This window comes from Capra hircus, chromosome 21 (assembly GCF_001704415.2).
Source record: "Capra hircus breed San Clemente chromosome 21, ASM170441v1, whole genome shotgun sequence".
Lineage (NCBI taxonomy): Eukaryota > Metazoa > Chordata > Mammalia > Artiodactyla > Bovidae > Capra > Capra hircus.
In genome coordinates, this window is record NC_030828.1 from 48614788 (window position 1) to 48636720 (window position 21933).

The 21933-nt window shown below is 42.6% G+C and overlaps 1 protein-coding gene across 14 annotated transcripts in view; it reads left to right on the top strand.

Moving 5' to 3' along the window:
* CTAGE5 (CTAGE family member 5, ER export factor) overlaps positions 1-21933 on the top strand; it is a 96816-nt gene that overhangs the window by 20364 nt on the left and 54519 nt on the right. For 4 of the 14 annotated variants that reach the window (XM_018066281.1, XM_018066279.1, XM_018066282.1 and 1 more), the window contains exon 7: positions 19680-19808. In XM_018066281.1, coding sequence (XP_017921770.1) covers positions 19680-19808 — 129 coding nt within the window. Of the gene's footprint in view, positions 1-1781; positions 1931-2902; positions 2920-3023; positions 3158-3611; positions 3974-18391; positions 18613-18649; positions 18874-19679; positions 19809-21933 lie in introns of those variants that run through there. The other 10 variants (XM_018066289.1, XM_018066290.1, XM_018066285.1 and 7 more) reach the window with 7 other exon arrangements.

Here is a 21933-nt window from a genome sequence, read left to right on the forward strand (position 1 = left end):
GACTGTAAGAGTATTTCTGAAAACTAGGCTTAACGACACAACTTGTTTTGCTTTCAGAGGCTTCCTCCTCACTTTCTTTGGTGGGTTTCGGAGAGCTGACATTACCTAGTAAATAAGCTCAGAGAAATGATTAATTTACTCAGTATGATTTGGTGTTGAAGATGTTGGTTAAAAACATTACTTAGAAATCTGCTCTAGCATAGGAGAGAATAAAAACTAATGATGATGTAGTTTCTAAAATAGTTATAATAAAACTTTCAACTGCGTATTTAATTCTACTTATTAGTATGTCCTACTGACATAGCCCTTACTTGTCATCTCCCCATAAATTATACCAGTGAAGTTACTAAATTAAAAAAATAATTTATTGCTATACCATATTAACCTTTCATATATAGTTAAGTGCTTATTTAATATATGTTGTGCAAAGTACGCTTACTTTTGTGGACTCAGTAAATTTTGTCAAATACATTTTATATGAACATCTTGTTTGAAATTCTTTAGACATGAAAATATTGACTTTAAATGTATTAATTATCTTGTGACCCTGGAAAGTCACTTATTCTCCGGGGAAGTCTCAATTTAAAACTCTAATATCAGAGATTATATGACAGGCTTGGCACGTCATAGACTGGCTTGAGCTTTGTGTAAAACATGAATCAGTTGCCTGCATTTAAAATGTGCATTCATACAAAAATCTGGATTTCTGCATTCTGTTGAAAAAGTAGAAGACTGTAATAGTCTCCCTTTCTTCTACAGAAACAAGAAGTTCAAGCTGAGTAGTGCTTGTATTGAGTAGACATGCATTTTTCATTTCCCTACACTTATTTCAACTGTTTGGCCTCTATATGGCTTTAAGTTCATAATGTTTGGACTAAATATTCTGAAGAGTTCCTGTCAGACCAGGAATTTCAACAATCTTAATGTGTCTAATAAGCACCCATAAATTTAGGTGAAAGGGTTTCCTTTTTTTCTCACCTAAATTGTTTCTATTTGATGATAAGTTCAGTTAGATTTTGTAAAAAAAAAAAAAAAAAAAGCTTTTTAAAAAATTAAGTAATAGGAATCAACACCACTTTTATCAACTTTATTTTAAAATTGAAGAGGCTCTTTGAGCTCTAACATTTATATATTCTTAACTAGAATGCTTCATTTATATATGGAATAAACAATGGAAATTACCCAACTCTTGTTCAACAGGTAGCTCCTGATTTAACACGTTTTGAGTACAAACTCTTACATCATTAGAGAATGAGGATGTGGCTCAGCATGTTTGACTTTCTTTTGAAAGACTAGATCTTATATCCAGTGACACTGGCTGTTTAATTAAAAGGGAGTAACTAGTATTTATAGTTTAGCAACAGGGCCCTTTATAAGGGAAATCAGCTTCTGGATTGTGGACAAAGTTTACTGGTTAGCATGTTTCCAATGTTCTTGTATGGGTTCTTGCAGCTGTCACAGACACTAACTGCGTATGTTCTCCATTTCCTTTTAGGTAGGCCTATATAAGTGGCAAAATCCCATATCTACTTAAGGAGAACAAGCTTTGAATGTAAATATGGTAAAAAATCATATACTCTATATGTTAAAAGTTTTATTTTTATCGGTTACCTAATCCAGGATTTCTCTTTTCAATTGTAGATTTTAAGACAGTAGTACTTGCATGATATTTAAAGACAAAAATTGACAAGGAGTTTTGTCCATGAAATTAGATTATGGGTTGGTAGTCACAAGTCCACCTATAGCACCCCTTTACCATACAAGTGTCAAAACAGGATCACAGTCATTGTAGAAACAGAAAAGTGCAGGATGTATTAGCACCTGAAATCTTTCTCAAAGATATGAGGTACTTATTAGAATTTTACTTACATATTAGGATATTTTAACATGAACTTTTTAAAAAATGGAACTGAAAGATCTAGAGGAAGAGGTAAGTTTCAACATGACTATTAAGTGCGTACAGAAATTAGGTTTGGATCTGGCATTGAGTTTAAGGTTTACTGTTTTTGCCATGCGGAAATTTGTAGGTTTTTAAAAAATTTCATTTATCCTTTTGTCCCTGATCTACGTTTTTACTATTTGTAATGGTAATTACTGTTAAATTAGAAAAGAGCACAGACTGTCTCTGGGAGAGCAAAGGGACTTAAGAAAAACTGTTTTAGGTTGTAAATAAGTCCTGAAAGCTGAAAGTAATTCTGGAGCTCACTGAAAATGTTCAGATTTACTGAAGAATTTTCATTCAGTAATACAATGTTTTGAGGCATACTTTGTTCTAAGATTCTTTTAAATTTTAAAGACAGAGTTTTAGTTTGGCTTCTGTTTGACTTAATAAGCTATACACATAGTTTAGAGTCTATACTGTCCAACACATATAAAGGTTGTGTAATACCTTAAATATGGAGAATTATTAAGCAATTTCTGCTGTTCTTTGCTACTGATAGTTCCTGAAACTCCTTAGGCTGATGTGGCAAATGAGAGTTCCGAAAATCTAGGCGGCATTTTTGGTTCCGAAAATCTTCCACCGTGAATTGGACCATTTTTGGATTCTTTATGGCACAATGCTTTTGTTGCTGCTGGACCTTAACATTAGGGAAGTTTTCTAAGGAACTAACATATTGTTCAACTGCTGAGTTCTCTCAGGTGATTTGTTAAGGAAGACGTACCCGTTCCTTCCTTTTCTGGTTGCTTCAACGAGGACTTCAGTTGGAAAATGCAGAGATGGGTTAAGAACAGGTCCATCCCTGGGCATTTTATTCAACAGACCTAAATATAGGGTCCTAAATTTAGAGGGCAAGGTGCTACTTTTAGCTCCCCTTTTCAGAGAACACGCGGCCAGCTGAGGTTCATACGGGTTTGATTTGGCGTCTGGGTAACTAGGAGCTCATGGAGTTTTAAGAGTTTTGCACAGCAAGTGCCCAGGTAACTCAGGTAAAAGTGAGTAAGCCCCTGGAACCCTCCGCTGGGCACCGAAAGCCCGACAGATATTCTCTTGCGTGGGAGAGGTTAAACTTTGCCCAGATCACAGCTGACCCAAAGCGCCTTCCTGTCCAAAGTCCGGACATGGTTGGCAGGACGCAGAGGCCCGGGCCGCGCAAGCCATTTTGTGACTGGAATGAAGACAGCGGCCGGTTTCCCTGGGCCGGCGGGCTCCCCCGGGGTACGACGCCATCAAGGCTTCTCTGGGGTGCGGACAGCAGGCTCTTGCAGGGCTGCGAGATGAAAGCGTTGCGGGCTGGGCTTGGGCCAGGCGCCGGCAGCCGGGCAGAGGCGCGTCGCGCTCACCCAGCCGGGCGACCCGGAGGGGCCTCCGGGAGAAGTCTAGCAGCCGCCAGCCCGATGGTGGGGATTTCTGGGCCGTGGTGTTGACCTTCGCTGGGGATATCTGCGGCTCGCGCTACAACTCAGGGCCGGAGGCCGAATCCTTCTCTCTCAGCCCCGAGCACCTCGATTTCCAAGGATGGGTAGCCTTTCTAGGTAGAGGGCCGGCCTCTTTAAGAGAGAAAGACAGGGACACGTCTACGAACCTCGCGCGAAGAAGGAAGGGAAATTAACTGAGTCCCCCGCGACCCCGCCTCCCCGCCGCGGCCTGGCCGAAACCAAACCGCGGGGTAGGGTGGCAAGGAGAGTGCAGATCGCAGACTCGCGCGGGCGGGTTTGAACCTTCGGATCTTAGGGACGCAAAGCGTAACCTGGGGTGGGTGGCGAAGCTCCCCGGGTGGTCAGCATGGACGCTCGAGACACGGCGGCGCCATTCATCTCCAGTCCCCCCCCGTAGCCGGCTCCGCAATGGTCTGATCCGGTTGCCCGGTGCAGGTTTGGGTTCCGGACCGAACGCTGCGTGTTCTGTTCATTTGTTGTGGTTCGGGCAGGCCCTGGATACGGCTCTGATTGCCAGAGCAGCCTTGGCGCTATGGCGGGGCCCGGGAGTGCCCCTCAGCCGTACCTGGGGCTGGTCCTGGCAAAGCTTCGCTGGGTGAGTCCAGGCGCGATCAGGGTTACTTGGCCCAGGGGTCGCGGGTGCCTCCCGGGGAAGGCAGCTGCAGACTTTGGGGTCTGAGCTGCAGTGGTCGGAGGTCCTGAAGCCGGTTCTCAGCTGCCGGGGGGCTGCGGCCTGTGTCCAGGGCAGTAGCTAGGTTCCTAGGGTGCTTGGGCGGGTTCTGATGTGGTGTAGGGAGACCTGGAGATCCGGAAGGTGAAGAGAGCATTTGCTTATGCTTAGCAGGACTTTAGAAAGGTGAGTTTCCTAAAATGAATTAGCCTTTCGGTCATGTTATTTATTTTGATGACACGTGGTTTCCCCGACTGTGAGAAACTTGAGGACTGATCCTGTGAAATCAGTTCCTTTTAAGTGCTGAAACTTCGCGTTGCTTGAAAGGACATCTAAGCCTGGACAGGGAATTGGGATTCTAATTCTGCGGTTTCTTTTAAGAAATAATGCTCTTAGCTCAGAGGGTAAAGCGTCTGCCTACAATGCCGAAGACCCAGGTTTGATCCCTGGGTCCGGAAAATCCCCTGGAGAAGGAAATGGCAACCCACTCCAGTGTTCTTGCCTGGAAAATCCCATGGACTGAGGAGCCTGGTAGGCTACAGTCCATGGGGTCGCAAAGAGTCGGACACGACTGAGTGACTTCACCATAAGCGAGATTGTTCGTCGCTTCTTTCTGTCTTGTTAATGTAAACGGTCGTGTTAACGTCAAGATCTGGAGATATTGAGCTCCCAGTGTTCACAATTTCTTTTTCGTTTTTTAAGGTTCAGTTTATAATCAGGTTGCAGGGATTTTTCTCAGTAACTGTTTACAAGTGTCTTTGTTGACATGTTTAGGGGCATTTATGTCACCGTATTTTTTTTAAAAAAACTATTTGCTTTAGAAATGTCAAAAGCCCCTTTAAATATTGGGGCAGTTACAATTTTTTGTTTCTTATTATGTAAATTAAACAGTTCTGTTGCCTTGGTATTCAGTTACTCATTAGTGTGTCTAGTGTCTGTATATGTATAAATGTAAATACAGATGATAGTTATATAGAGAGTCTAAATAGACTAAGACATAGTCTGGGCCACTGCTGTCATCCTATCAGTTAAGGGAGAGAAGACAGAAACAGTACAAGGTAGAAATGGAGAAAGTGCTTACTGAAGCATACATACAAAGTGCTGAGGAAATTGAGGGGTGGGAGAGAGCACATTTTCTTGAGTGATTATGAAAGCCTCTGCAGACTGAGTGAATAGCCTAAGCAAGCAATGAAAACAGCATGGTAAAGCGGGCCCAGAGAGCAATAGCAGTGATGCTTGTTGGAGACATAAGTAGATTCCAAGTGACGGAGGTGCTGGAGAGCCTTCAAAGTATTTCAGTGGTTAGACTTTTGGGTTAAATAGATCTTCCTGATAGAAGGATGTAGGTTAGATGTAAGAACAACAAAACAAGGAGCACAGTGTAAGGGAGAGGTGACAGACTTGGCTTATAGGATAGAGAAGAGGGTGTGCTCCTGCTCAGTTGTGTCTGCCTCTTTGTGACGGTATAGACTATAAGCTGCCAGGCTCCTCTGTCCACCGGATTTCCCAGGTTAAGAATACTGGAGTGGGTTACATTTCCTTCTCCAGATGATCTTCCCGGCCCAGGGACTGAACCTGCATCTCCTGTACTGGTAGGCGGATTCTTTACCACTGAGACACCTGGGAAGCAGAGAAGAGGGTACTGAATGGGAAATACGTGGGTAGCCAAATTTTGTGCAAGTTGTTCTACTGTGTGAACAATATCTTCACCTGGATGATTTTTTTTGGCTAAATACACTATTCTCACAAAACTAGCCTGGGGCCTAGGATTGCACAACATTGCTCTACTTTTTCAGAGAAGGCAATGGCACCCCACTCCAGTACTCTTGCCTGGAAAATCCCATGGACGGAGAAGCCTGGTGGGCTGCAGTCGATGGGGTTGCTAAGAATCGAACTGGACTGAGCGACTTCACTTTCACTTTTCACTTTCATCCATTGGAGAAGGAAATGGCAACCCACTCCAGTGTTCTTGCCTGGAGAATCCCAGGGACGTAGGAGCCTGGTGGGCTGCCGTATATGGGGTTGCACAGAGTCTGACACGACTGAAGCGACTTAGCAGCAGCTCTACTTTTTAATTTTTTAGATAAATAATTTATTGAGATATAATCAGATAACATAAAATTTACCCATTTTTAATGCTGAATTCAGTGATTTTTTTTGGCGTATGTTCACTGCGTTGTGCAACCATCACCACAACTTTGGAATACTTTTATCATTCTAAAAAGAAACCCTGTCCTTATTAGTAATCAGTCCCAATTCTTGCCTCACATCATCCCTTCAGTTCAGTTCAGTTCACTCAGTTGTGTCCAAATCTTTGCGACCCCATGGACTGTAGCACGCCAGGCTTCCCTTCCATCACCAACTCCTGGAACTTGCTCAAACTCATGTCCATCAAGTCGGTGATGCCATCCAACCATGTCATCCTCTGTCATCCCCTTCTCCTCTTGCCTTCAATCTTTCCCAGCATCAGAGTCTTTTCAAATGAGTCCGTTCTTCGTATCAGTTGGCCAAAGTACTGGAGTTTCAGCTTCATCAGTGCTTCCCATGAATATTCAAGACTGATTTCCTTTAGGATGGACTGGTTGGATCTCCTTGCAGTCCAAGGGACTCTCAAGAGTCTTCTCAAACACCACAGTTCAAAAGCATCAGTTCTTCAGTGCTCAGCTTTCTTTATAGTCCAACTCTCACAACCATACGTGACTACTGGAAAAGCCATAGCTTTAACTAGATGGACCTTTGTTGGTAGTATCTCTGCTTTTTAATATGCTGTCAAGGTTGTTCATAGCTTTTCTTCCAAGGAGCAAGCATCTTTTAATTTCATGGCTGCAATCACCATCTGCAGTGATTTTGGAACCCCCCAAAATAAAATCTCCAGCTGTTTTCATTTTTTCCCCATCTATTTGCCTTGAAGTGATGAGACCAGATGCCATGATCTTAGTTTTCTGAATGTGAGCTTTAAGCCAACTTATTCACTCTCCTCTTTCACTTTCATCAAGAGGCTCTTTAGTTCTTCTTCACTTTCTGCCATAAGGGTGGTGTCATCTGCATATCTGAGGTTGTTGATATTTCTCCTGGCAATCTTGATTCCAGCCTGTGCTTCATCCAGCCCAGCATTTCTCATGATGCTTATAAGTTAAATAAGCAGGGTGACAACATACAGCCTTGAGGTACTCCTTTCCCTATTTGAAATTAGTCTGTTGTTCCATGTCCAGTTTTAACTGTTGCTTCTTGACCTGCATACAGATTTCTCAAGAGGCAGGTCAGGTAGTCTGGTATTCCCATCTCTTTCAGAATTTTCCACAGTTTGTTGTGACCCAAACAGTCAAAGGCTTTGGTGTAGTCAATGAAGCAGAAATAGACTTTTTCTGGAACTCTCTTGCTTTTTCCATGATCCAGCGGATGTTGGCAGTTTGATCTCTGGTTCCTCTGCCTTTTCTAAATCCAGCTTGAACATCTGGAAGTTCATGGTTCACGTACTGTTGAAGCCTGGCTTGGAGAATTTTGAGCATTACTTCGCTAGTGTGTGAGATGAATGCAATTGTGCGGTAATTTGAACATTCTTTGGCTTTGCCTTTCTTTGGGATTGGAATGAAAACTGGTGGCAAGGAGAGTGCAGATCGCAGACTCGCGCGGGCGGGTTTGAACCTTCGGGTCTTAGGGACGCAAAGCGTAACCTGGGGTGGGTGGCGAAGCTCCCCGGGTGGTCAGCATGGACGCTCGAGGCACGGCGGCGCCATTCATCTCCAGCAACACCCTGTAGCCGGCTCCGCAGTGGTCTGATCCGGTTGCCCGGTGCAGGTTTGGGTTCCGGATCGAATGCTGCGTGTTCTGTTCATTTGTTGTGGTTCGGGCAGCCCTGGATACGGCTCTGATTGCCAGAGCAGCCTTGGTGCTATGGCGGGGCCCAGGAGTGCCCCTCAGCCGTACCTGGGGCTGGTCCTGGCAAAGCTTCGCTGGGTGAGTCCAGGCGCGATCAGGGTTACTTGGCCCAGGGGTCGCGGGTGCCTCCCGGGGGAGGAAGCTGCAGACTTTGGGGGTCTGAGCCGCAGTGGTCAGAGGTCCTGAAGCCAGTTCTCAGCTGCCGGAGGGCTGCGGCCTGTGTCCAGGGCAGTAGCTAGGTTCCTAGGGTGCTTGGGCGGGTTCTGATGTGGTGTACGGAGACCTGGAGATCCGGAAGGTGAAGAGAGCATTTGCTTATGCTTAGCAGGACTTTAGAAAGGTGAGTTTCCTAAAATGAATTAGCCTTTCGGTCATGTTATTTATTTTGATGACATGTGGTTTCCCCGACTGTGAGAAACTTGAGGACTGATCCTGTGAAATCAGTTCCTTTTAAGTGCTGAAACTTCGCGTTGCTTGAAAGGACATCTAAGCCTGGACAGGGAATTGGGATTCTAATTCTGCGGTTTCTTTTAAGAAATAATGCTCTTAGCTCAGAGGGTAAAGCGTCTGCCTACAATGCCGAAGACCCAGGTTTGATCCCTGGGTCCGGAAAATCCCCTGGAGAAGGAAATGGCAGTCCACTCCAGTGTTCTTGCCTGAAAAATCCCATGGACTGAGGAGCCTGGTAGGCTACAGTCCATGGGGTTGCAAAGAATCGGACACGACTGACCTTCACCATAAGCGAGATTGTTCCTCGCTTCTATCTTCATCATGGCTTTGCCTTTCTTTGGGATTGGAATGAAAACTGAACTTTTCCAGTCCTATGGCCACTGGTTAGTTTTCCAAATTGACTGGTACATTGAGTGCAGCACTTTAACAGCATCATCTTTTAGGATTTGAAATAGCTCATCAAATTTGGAATTCTATCACTAGCTTTGTTCATAGTGATACTTCCTAAGGCTCACTTGACTTCACATTCTAGGATGTCTGGCTCTAGGTGAGTGATCACACCATCATGATTATCTGGGTCATGAAGATCTTTTTCGTATAGTTCTTCTGTGTATTCTTGCTACCTCTTCTTATTCTTTGTCACTTCCACTGTATAATAGTAAGGGATTTGATTTAGGTCATATCTGAATGGTCTAGTGGTTTTTCCCTACTTTGTTCAATTACTACCTCATCTTTAATCCCTACTTCATACCTTGGCCACCACTAATCTACTTTATATCCCTATGAATTTGTCTATTCTGGACATTTCATGTAAATTAAATCATATAGTATGTGGCCTTTTGTGTCTGGCTTCATTTACTTATCACACTTTCAAAATTCATCCATGTTGCACTAGGCATATAACATTTTGAATGTTCATAGTTTAATGGATATTTGAGTTGTTTGTGCTTTTTGACTGTTATTAATTATGGTGCTGTGGAAATTCATGTACAAGCTTTTTAAATGAATATTTTCAGTTCTTTTGAGTGTATACCTAGGAGTGGAATTACTGGGTCATATTTATTGTATGTTTAACTTTTGGAAGAACTGCCAAATTGTTTTCCACAGATGATGTACCATTTTGCATTCCTACCTGCAGTTTATGAGAGCTGAATTTCACACATTCTCTCCAATATGTTTTTTTCCTTCCTATACAACCACCCTAATGATGAGTGTGGGCATCCCTGGTGGCTCAGTGGTAAAGAATCTGCCTGCAGTGCAGGAGATGTGGGTTTGATCCCTTGGCTGGGAAGATCCCCTGGAGGAGGGCATGGCAACCCACTCTAGTATTCTTGTCCAGGAAGTCGCATGGGCAGAGGAGCCTGGCGGGCTACAGTCCTACAGTCCATGGGGTCACAAAAGAGTCGGACGTGACTTAGCAACTAACAACAGTGTAAAGTGGTACCTTGTGGTTTTGATTTGCAGTCATCTAATGACTAATAATGTTGAACAACCTCACATGTACTTATTGACCATTATCTTCTTTGTAGAAATATCTATTCAGTTTTTTTTTTTTTTTACCATTTAAAACATTGGATTATTTGTCTTTTTATGGTTGAAGTCATAAGAGTTCTTTATACATTCACAATATTAGAACCTTCCTTATCATGTACATGACTGGCAAATGTTTTCTCCCATTCTGTGGATTATATTTTCACTTTTTTGATGGTGACCTTTGAAACACGAAGTTTTAAACTTTGATGAAATCTAGTTTATTTTTTTCCCGTTGGTGCTATATGCTTTTGGTGTCATATCCAGGAAACGATTGCTTAAAATAAGGTCACAAAGATTTACGTCAGTGCTTCCAAGAGTTTTAGCTCTTACATTTTGGTCTGTGATATATTTTAAATTAATATTTATATGTAATATAAAGTATAGGTTTCGTTTCATTTGTTTGCAAGTGGATATTCACTAGTCCCAAAATCATTTGTTGAAAAGACCCTCTCTCCTCATTAATTTTGTGTAGGTACTGCTGTTAAAATTCAACTGACCATAAATTTTTTAATTGAGATGAGATTCACTGATAATATTAGTTTCAGGTGTAAAATACACTGATTCAGAACTTATATAGATTATATTCCACTTAAAGTTATTATAAAATATTGGCTCTATTCCCTGTGCAGTATATCTTTGTAGTTTCAGTTCAGTTCAGTTTTATTGCTCAGTCGTGTCTGACTCTTTGCGACCCTATGAAGCACAGCGTGCCAGGCCTCCCTGTCCATCACCAACTCCTAGAGTCCGCCCAAATCCATGTCCATTGAGTCGGTGATGCCATCCAACCATGTCATCCTCTGTTGTCCCCTTCTCCTCCTGCCCTCAATCTTTCCTAGCATCAGGGTCTTTTCCAGTGAATCAGCTCTTCACATCAGGTGGCCAAAGATTTGGATATAGTATAGCATCAGTCCTTCCAATGAACACCCAGGACTGATCTGCTTTAGGATGGACTGGTTGGATCTCCTTGCAGTCCAAGGGACTCTCAAGAGTCTTCTCCAACATCACAGTTCAAAAGCATCAATTCTTCAGCACTCAGCTTTCTTTATAGTCCAACTCTCACATCCATAATGACTACTGGAAAAACCATAGCCTTGACTAGACGGACCTTTGTTGACAAAGTAATGTCTCTGCTTTTGAATATGCTATCTAAGTTGGTCATAACTTTCCTTCCAAGGAGTAAGCATCTTTTAATTTCATGGCTGCAATCACCATCTGCAGTGATTTTGGAGCCCCCCCAAAATAAAGTCTGTCACTGTTTCTACTGTTTCCCCATCCATTTGCCATGGAGTAATGAGACCAGATGCGAGGTAGCTCCTCCTGGCTGCCGCCCCTGACCTCGGACTTAGGTAGCTCCTCTCGGCTGTTCCTGTGGCATCACAGCCTGGCACTCTTGGCTGCTGCCCCTGACCTTGGACGTGGGGTAACTCCTCTTGGCTGAGAGGAGCTACCCGGTGTCCGAGGTCAGGGGCGGCGGCCGGGAGGAGTCACCCCGTGTCCGAGGCCAGGGGCAGCGGCTGGGAGGAGCAACCCCACATCCAAGGAGCAGTGGCTGTGGGGGCGCAGGAGTGCCTAGAGGAGCTATCCCACATTGAAAGTCAGGAAAGGCGGTGGTGAGGAGATACCCCTCATCCAAGGTAAGGAGCAGCGGCTGCGCTTTGCTGGAGCAGCCTTGAAGAGATACCCCATGCCCAAGGTAAGAGAAACCCAAGTAAGATGGTAGGTGTTGCAAGAGGGCATCAGAGGGCAGACACACTGAAACCATACTCACAGAAAACTAGTCAATCTAATCACACTAGGACCACAGCCTTGTCTTAACTCAATGAAACTAAGCCAAGCCCACGGGGCAACCCAAGACGGGTGGGTCATGGTGGAGAGGTCTGACAGAATGTGGTCCTCTGGAGAAGGGAATGGCTAACCACTTCAGTATTCTTGCCTTGAGAACCCCATGAACAGTATGAAAAGCCAAAATGATAGGATACTGAAAGAGGAACTCCCCAGGTCAGTAGGTGCCCAACATGCTATTGGAGATTAGTGGAGAAATAACTCCATAAATAATGAAGGGATGGAGCCAAAGCAAAAACAGTACCCAGCTGTGGATGTGACTGGTGATAAAAGCAAGGTCCGATGCTGTAAAGAGCAATATTGCATAGGAACTTGGAATGTCAGGTCCATGAATCAAGGCAAATTGGAAGTGCTCAAACAAGAGATGGCAAGAGTGAACGTCGACATTCTAGGAATCAGCAAACTAAAATGGACCAGAATGGGTGAATTTAACTCAGATGACCATTATATCTACTACTGTGGGCAGGAATCCCTCAGAAGAAATGGAGTAGCCATCATGGTCAACAAAAGAGTCCAAAATGCAGTACTTGGATGCAATCTCAAAAACGACAGAATGATCTCTGTTCGTTTCCAAGGCAAACCATTTAATATCACAGTAATCCAAGTCTATGCCCCAACCAGTAATGCTGAAGAAGCTGAAGTTGAACGGTTCTATGAAGACCTACAAGATCTATTAGAACTAACACCCAAAAAAGATGTCCTTTTCATTATAGGGGACTGGAATGCAAAAGTAGGAAGTCAAGAAACACCTGGAGTAACAGGCAAATTTGGCCCTGGAATGTGGAATGAAGCAGCGCAAAGACTAATAGAGTTTTGCCAAGAAAATGCAGTGGTCATAGCAAACACCCTCTTCCAACAACACAAGAGAAGACTCTACACATGGACATCACCAGATGGTCAACACGAAAATCAGATTGATTATATTCTATGTGGCCAAAGATGGAGAAGCTCTATACAGTCAACAAAAACAAGACCAGCAGCTGACTGTGGCTCAGATCATGAACTCCTTATTACCAAATTCAGACTTAAATTGCAGAAAGTAGGGAAAACTGCTAGACCATTCAGGTATGACCTAAATCAATTCCCTTATGATTATATATACAGTACAAGTGAGAAATAGATTCAAGGGCCTAGATCTGATAGGTAGAGTGCCTGATGAACTATGGAATGAGGTTCGTGACGTTGTACAGGAGACAGGGATCAAGACCATCCCCGTGGAACAGAAATGCAAAAAAGCAAAATGGCTGTCTGGGGAGGCCTTACAAATAGCTGTGAAAAGAAGAGAAGCAAAGAGCAAAGGAGAAAAGGAACGATATAAGCATCTGAATGCACAGTTCCACAGAATAGCAAGAAGAGATAAGAAAGCCTTCTTCAGCGATCAATGCAAAGAAATAGAGGAAAAGAACAGAATGGGAAAGACTAGAGATCTCTTCAAGAAAATTAGAGATACCAAGGGAACATTTCATGCAAAGATGGGCTTGATAAAGGACAGAAATGGTATGGACCTAACAGAAGCAGAAGATACTAAGAAGAGGTGGCAAGAATACACAGAAGAACTGTACAAAAAAGATCTTCATGACCCAGATAATCACGATGGTGTGACACTGATCTAGAGCCAGACATCCTGGAATGTGAAGTCAAGTGGGCCTTAGGAAGTATCACTATGAACAAAGCTAGTGGAGGTGGTGGAATTCCTATTGAGCTATTTCAAATCCTGAAAGATGATGCTGTGAAAGTGCTGCACTCAACATGCCAGCAAGTTTGGAAAACTCAGCAGTGGCCACAGGACTGGAAAAGGTCAGTTTTCATTCCAATCCCAAAGAAAGGCAATGCCAAAGAATGCTCAAACTGCCGCACAGTTGCACTCATCTCACATGCTAGTAAAGTGATGCTCAAAATTCTCCAAGCCAGCCTTCAGCAATACGTGAACCGTGAATGTCCAGATATTCAAGCTGGTTTTAGAAAAGGCAGAGGAACCAGAGATCAAATTGCCAACATCCACTGGATCATGGAAAAAGCAAGAGAGTTCCAGAAAAAGATCTATTTCTGCTTTATTGACTATGCCAAAGCATTTGACTGTGTGGATCACAATAAAGTGTGGAAAATTCTGAAAGAGATGGGAATACCAGACCACCTGACCTGCCTCTTGAGAAATCTGTATGCAGGTCAGGAAGCAGCAGTTAGAACTGGACATGGAACAACAGACTGGTTCCAAATAGGAAAAGGAGTATGTCAAGGCTGTATATTGTCACCCTGCTTATTTAACTTCTATGCAGAGTACATCATGAGAAACACTGGAGTGAAAGAAGCAAAAGCTGGAATCAAGATTGCCGGGATAAATATCAGTAACCTCAGATATGCAGATGACACCACCCTTATGGCAGAAAGTGAAGAGGAACTCAAAAGCCTGTGATGAAAGTGAAAGAGGAGAGTGAAAAAGTTGGCTTAAAGCTCAACATTTAGAAAACGAAGATCATGGCATCTGGTCCCATCACTTCATGGGAAATAGATGGGGAAACAGTGGAAACAGTGACAGACTTTATTTTGGGGGGCTCCAAAATCACTGCAGATGGTGACTGCGGCCATGAAATTAAAAGACACTTACTCCTTGGAAGAAAAATCATGACCAACCTAGATAGCATATTCAAAAGCAGAGACGTTACTTTGCCGACTAAGGTCCGTCTAGTCAAGGCTATGGCTTTTCCTGTGGTCATGTATGGATGTGAGAGTTGGACTGTGAAGAAGGCTGAGTGCCGAAGAATTGATGCTTTTGAACTGTGGTGTTGGAGAAGACTCTTGAGAGTCCCTTGGACTGCAAGGAGATCCAACCAGTCCATTCTGAGGGTTATCAACCCTGGGATTTCTTTGGAAGGAATGATGCTGAAGCTGAAACTCCAGTACTTTGGCCACCTCATGCGGAGAATTGACTCATTGGAAAAGACTGATGCTGGGAGGGATTGGGGACAGGAGAAGTGGATGACAGAGGATGAGATGGCTGGATGGCATCACTGACTCGATGGACGTGAGTCTGAGTGAACTCTGGCAGTTGGTGATGAACAGGAAGGCCTGGCATGCTGCGATTCATGGGGTCGCAAAGAGTCAGACATGACTGAGCAACTGAACTGAATTGAACTGAATGAGACCAGATGCCATGGTCTTAGTTTTCTGAATGTTGAGTTTTAAGCTGGGTTTTTCACTCTCCTGTTTCACTTTCATCAGGAGGCTCTTTAGTTCTTCACTTTCTGCCATAAGTGTGGTGTCATCTGCATATTTGAGGTTATTGATATTTCTCCTGGCAATCTTGATTCCAGCTTGTGCTTCATCCAGCTCAGCGTTTCTCATGATGTCTCTCCATAAAAGTTAAATAAGCAGGGTGATAGTATACAGGCTTGACGTACTCATTTACCTATTTGGAACCAGTCTGTTGTTCCATGTCCAGTTAACTGTTGCTTCCTGACCTGCCTACAGGTTTTTCAAAAGGCAGATCAGGTGGTCTGGTATTCCCATCTCTTTAAGAATTTTCCACAGTTTATTGTGGTCCACACAGTCAAAGGCTTTGGCATAGTCAATAAAGCAGAAATAGATGTTTTTCTGGAACTCTCTTGCTTTTTCAATGATCCAGGGGATGTTGACAATTTGATCTCTGTTTCCCCCGCCTTTTACAAACCAGTTTTAACATCTGGAAGTTCACGGTTCATGTATTGCTGAAGCCTGGCTTGGAGAATTTTGAGCAACGTTAAATGGCAACCCACTCCAGTATTCTTGCCTGGAAAATCCCATCGATGGAGGAGCCTGTTTGGCTATTGTCCATGGGGTCGCAAAGAGTCAGACATGACTAGCGACTTTCACTTCACTTCACTTACTAGCGTGTGAGATGAGTGCAATTGTGCAGTAGTTTGAGCATTTTTTGGCATTGCGTTTCTTTGGGAGTGGAATGAAAACTAACCTTTTCCAGTCGTGTGGCCACTGATGAATTTTCCGAATTTGCTGACATATTGAGTGCAGCACTTTCACATCATCATCTTTCAGAATTTGAAATTAGCTGAACTGGAATTCCATCACCTCCACTAGCTTTGTTTGTAGTGATGCTTCCTAAGGCCCACTTGACCTCACATTCCAGGATGTCTGGCTCTAGGTGAGTGAGAGTGATCACACCATGGTGATTATCTGGTTCATGAAGATGTCTTTTGTGTAGTTCTTCTGTTGTATTCTTGCCACCTCTTCTTAATATCTTCCGCTTGTTGTTTACTTTATGCATAGTAGTTTGTACCTCTTACCTGCCTCCCCTTATCTTGCCTCTTCCCCCTACCCTCTCCCCACTAGTAACCACAGATTTGTTCTTTATAACCTTGATTCTCTTTCTGTTTTGTTGCATTAGTTTGTTTTATTTCTTAGATCCCGCATATAGTGATAATGTCCTGTGTCTTTCTTTGTCTCGCTGATTTCACTAATTACTCATATTGCAAATAGCAACATTTTATTCTTTTTTATGAATGGATAACATTCCATTGTGTGTGTGTGTGTATGTGTGTGTGTATACATTACATGTTCTTTAAAAAAATTTTTTTAAAGATTTTATTTTGTATCGAGGTATAGCTGATTAACAAACAATATTATGAGAGTTTCCAGGTGTACAGTGAGAAAGAACTTGGCCATACATATACATGTATCCATTTCTTCCCGGTATTGTGTGTCCAAATACTCCTTTTTCTCAGAAACAGAAATAATTTTAAAAAATTACCATTAGTTATGTATAGTGACATCACAATTCTGTTATCTGGTAACGGGTAATGTAGGGAAAGGCAGAGGTAGAGATCAGGGTAAAGGGTATTTTTTTCTTTTTTTAGAAAAGTTATCAGTTCAGTTCAGTTGCTCAGTTGTGTACTACTCTTTGCGACCCCATGAATCGCAGCCCGCCAGGCCTCCCTGTCCATCACCAACTCCCGGAGTTCACTCAAACGAATGTCCATCGAGTTGGTGATGCCATCCAGCCATCTCATCCTCTGTCGTCCCCTTCTCCTTCTGCCCCCAATCCCTCCCAGCATCAGAGTCTTTTCCAATGAGTCAACTCTTCACATGAGGTGGCCAAAGTACTGGAGTTTCAGCTTTAGCATCATTCCTTCCAAAGAAATCCCAGGGTTGATCTCCTTCAGAATGGACTGGTTGGATCTCCTTGCAGTCCAAGGGACTCTCAAGAGTCTTCTCCAACACCACAGTTCAAAAGCATCAATTCTTCGGCACTCAGCCTTCTTCACAGTCCAACTCTCACATCTATACATGACCACAGGAAAAACCATAGCCTTGACTAGACGGACCTTAGTCGGCAAAGTAACGTCTCTGCTTTTGAATATGCTATCTAGGTTGGTCATAACTTTTCTTCCAAGGAGTAAGCGTCTTTTAATTTAATGGCCGCAGTCACCATCTGCAGTGATTTTGGAGCCCCCCAAAATAAAGTCTGTCACTGTTTCCACTGTTTCCCCATCTATTTCCCATGAAGTGATGGGACCAGATGCCATGATCTTCGTTTTCTGAATGTTGAGTTTTATAGAAAAGGTATAATGTTTATTTATAATATAGCTTAATGATCTGTAGATAGCATATATGGATCAGAGTTATAAAAATGATTTTAAAAAGGAGAATAGATATAAAAGGGCATTTTTCTAGATAGAAATGGCCTAAAAAAGAAAGATTTGCCAATAGAGTTTTTTTTTTTTTTTTTCCAATAGAGGTTTTGGAATTAACTCTGGAAAGACTCATACCTGATCAAACTTCAGGTTGTTCTTAAAAAAAGGATATTTTTCTACTATTCCCCTACCTTTTACCTAAAAAAAAAAAAAAGCTTTATATTTGACTGCCCTCGATGTTCATTTCTGTGTAATGGCTTTCCCTAGTTGCAGTGAGCAGGGACTTCTCTTCATTGTGAGCAGGTTTCTCCCTGTGGTGGCTTCCCTTGTTGTGGAGCAAGACCTCTAGGTGATCTGGCTCAGTAGTTCTGGCACAATGAGGTTAGTTGCCCCATGGCATGTAGAATCTTCCAGGACCAGGGATTGAACCTGTGACCCTGGCATTGGCAGACAGATTCTTCACCATTCAACCATTAGGGAAGTCCCCTTTTATCTTTTTATGTGATTGACTAATATGTGAGGCCTGGTAACAAAGAAAAAATAACCTCATTCGATGACAGTGAAGATGAATTGACCCCAAGTAAGGTAAAATACAGAAGCAGCTGCAAAAGCCTTCAGCTGTTTTGTGCTGAAGACTTGCTAGGGAAAGAAGTAATGTGGAAAGGCCGTGATTATAGTATCATGCTCTTTGAAAGAGGAATAGTAGAAACAGTTACCTCTATTGAGCATCTGCCCTCCATGTTTAAACAGCATTATTCCCATTACAGATAAGAGAAGGGAGCCATAGAGGTATGGTAGAGGGATTCAGATTCTAAAGCCATGGTTTCATCAGTAGTTCTTAAACTTTAATAAAGCAGCAGATCCATTCCCCCCGCCCCGGACCTAGGTAAATCTTACATGGAAGCCGATAAACCAAACCGCGGGGTAGGGTGGCAAGGAGAGTGCAGATCGCAGACTCGCGCGGGTGGGTTTTAACCTCTGGGTGCTCGAGGCACGGCGGCGCCATTCATCTCCAGTCCCCCCCCCCCCCCCCCGTAGCCGGCTCCGCAGTGGTCTGATCCGGTTGCCCGGTGCAGGTTTGGGTTCCGGACCGAACGCTGCGTGTTCTGTTCATTTGTTGTGGTTCGGGCAGGCCCTGGATACGGCTCTGATTGCCAGAGCAGCCTTGGCGCTATGGCGGGGCCCAGGAGCGCCCCTCAGCCGTACCTGGGGCTGGTCCTGGCAAAGCTTCGCTGGGTGAGTCCAGGCGCGATCAGGGTTACTTGGCCCAGGGGTCGCGGGTGCCTCCCGGGGGAGGAAGCTGCAGACTTTGGGGGTCTGAGCCGCAGTGGTCGGAGGTCCTGAAGCCGGTTCTCAGCTGCCGGCGGGCTGCGGCTTGTGTCCAGGGCAGTAGCTAGGTCCTAGGGTGCTTGGGCAGGTTCTGATGTGGTGTTGGAAGACCTGGAGATCCGGAAGGTGAAGAGAGCATTTGCTTATGCTTAGCAGGACTTTAGAAAGGTGAGTTTCCTAAAATGAATTAGCCTTTCGGTCATGTTATTTATTTTGATGACACGTGGTTTCCCCGACTGTGAGAAACTTGAGGACTGATCCTGTGAAATCAGTTCCTTTTAAGTGCTGAAACTTCGCTTTGCTTGAAAGGACATCTAAGCCTGAACAGGGAATTGGGATTCTAATTCTGCGGTTTCTTTTAAGAAATAATGCTCTTAGCTCAGAGGGTAAAGCGTCTGCCTACAATGCCGAAGACCCAGGTTTGATCCCTGGGTCCGGAAAATCCCCTGGAGAAGGAAATGGCAGTCCACTCCAGTGTTCTTGCCTGAAAAATCCCATGGACTGAGGAGCCTGGTAGGCTACAGTCCATGGGGTTGCAAAGAGTCGGACACGACTGAGCGACTTCACCATACTCTATGGAAAAAACCTAAACTGATTGAATCAGGATAAGAGCATCAGATTCAGCTTCTTTCTTTGGCCTTCTCGCCTCTTACTCTCACTTTCAGGCATCTCTGTAAAACTCTGGTTTAAAAATCATTACATTTCACCCTACTGTTTTCCTTCATCTCTTGGTGATAGTGGTTAATAACAGATAATTTTATGATACAGGTTTTGTTAGTGTTTACATGTAAACTTGTACTTATGTTTATGTCTTAGTCTGACAGGGCTGCTCTAACAAAAATGCTGTAGACTGAGTGACTTAACAAACTTTTTCATCATAGTTCTAGGGGCTGGGAACACCATGATGAAGGTGCTGAAGATCTGGTGTGTTATAATCAAAACTTATTAACAAGTTAATTTTCTTTGTCTTGAAGGCTGTGGCAGCATTGCCTGAAGATATGAGACAATCCAATTTGTATGGTTTTCCATGGGAATTGGTGATATGTGCAACTATTGTTGGATTTTTTGCTGTTCTCTTGTTTTTATGGAGAAGTTTTCGGTCGGTAAGTAATCAATGCTAGGTATACTAAGAATATTCATTCAATCTTCATGTTGAATAAGTAATATGAGAAACGTATCTTTTGTTTTAAGGAAACAGGTTATCATTTTGTGGGCTACTCGTGTTAATGTGTGGCTGCTAGAAACTGAATATAGATTTTAAGGAATTTTTTTAAATTTCATTTTTCGACCGCACCATGCAGCATGCAGGATCTTAGTTCCCTGACCAGGGATAGAACCTATGCCCCTCTGCAGTGGAAGCGTGGAGTCTTAACTACTGGACTGCCAGAGAAATCCCTAGAGGAATTTTTTAAAGTGCTGAAATTTTAAAAAATTCCTTTACATGAGTATTCCATACTAATACTAAAACCATGCCTTTATTTCTTTCTTATTATTTGGGGTGGTGTTTATTTTTAAGAGTCTACTAAACATCTGTGAATAAACCACCCAACTGGAATCAAAGACGTTGACCGTCACTTATATTTAGATGATCCTCCTCATTTCATCCCCCTGCCTCCCTGAAGTAGAGGTAATCCTGTTCAAGATCCTGTGTTGATATTCCAATGCCTCAAAAAAAATTTATCTTGGTCATATGTATTAAATACATATATCCTTCCTAAGTATAGTAATTTTGCTTAGTTTCATGCCAAATATCATGGTTTGGAACTTTTTTACTCCATCCCATTTTGCTAAGATTCATCCATATTTTTGGTTCATTTTGATTGTTTTAATATTACATCGAGAGAATATACTACAGTTAATTTATATTTTTTATGGTCTTGGGCCTTTGAGTTGTTTCCAGGTTTTTTCTGTTACAAATCATGCTGCTGTGTAAATTCTTACACTTGTCTCCTATTGTGTATTTGTAAGTTTTTTCTTGGGAATATACTGGGTCTGAGATTTACTTGGTTTAGTGCATGCTGGAGGTTCTACTTTTAAAAGCTAATGCTAAATTCTTTTCGAGTTGTCTGTACTAGTTTATACTCCCAACAGCAATATATAAGAGGTCCTAGAGATCCATTTGATCTCTCTCCTCTCCAACAGTTATTATCGTTGAAATTCTTTATTTTTGCCATTTGAATGGTATCTTACCATGGTTCTGATGTATTCTTTGATCACTAAGGAGACTGAAAACTTTATTTACTGGCCATATGTATTTGTTCTTCAGGGAAATATTTTGTTTATATCTTATGCCCCTTTTTATTTTGAGTAGTTTGTTCTTTTCCTTTTTATTTGTAGGAATTTCTTATGTATTCTTTAAAAAATATTTTAAAATTGGAGTTTGATTGCTTTACACTGTTGTGTTGGTTTCTGCTGTATAGCAAAGTGAATCAGTTATAAGTACACATATATCTCCTCCCTCTTCAGCCTTCTTCCCATCCCCTCCTTATGTATTCTTGATGATATCCTTGTTGATTATGTCTATTACAGATGTCCCAGTATGAAACATCTTTTCATTGTTCTTAAGATGTTTTCTGATGAGTAGAAATTCTTAATGAAAACAATTTCCATTTAGCACAGAAGTGCTTGATCCATTTTGAGTTAATTTTCTGGTTGGTGTAGGGTAACGAGTCTGTAATTCCCCATCCTCCTCACCCTACCCCTCAAATAACCTTTTTCCCAGCTTTGTTTATTGAATAGTCTTTCCTTTTCCCATTTTTCTGCCATGCTGTGTATGAGAGTGCCACGTGGATGTAGACCTTTTCTGTGCTCTTTTTTCTATTCCACTGAGTATTATTGAAAACAAGTACATGTGTATCATTCCATATCCATCCATTATTAGGTCAGTCTTGCTAACTGACTAATTTGATAATTCATGTATCACATATTCTTGCTCTTTTTGTTGCTGTTTCCTTCATTATCAAGAATAGAGAGAAGTTGGCTGAATTCCACTGTCATGATGGACTTATCAGTTACTTTCTATAGTTTTTTCAGTTCTTTCTTTACGTACTTTGAGAATATTGTGTTAGGTGGGTATATGTTTAGAACTGCTATATCTCTTCTTGGTGGGTTAACTGTTTAGTCAATATTTAGTGACCCTCTGTAACTCTACTGATGCTTTTGTCTTAAAGTTTCTTATCTGATGTTAATACAGCTAGACCAATTTTCTTTTTGATAATATTTATAGTG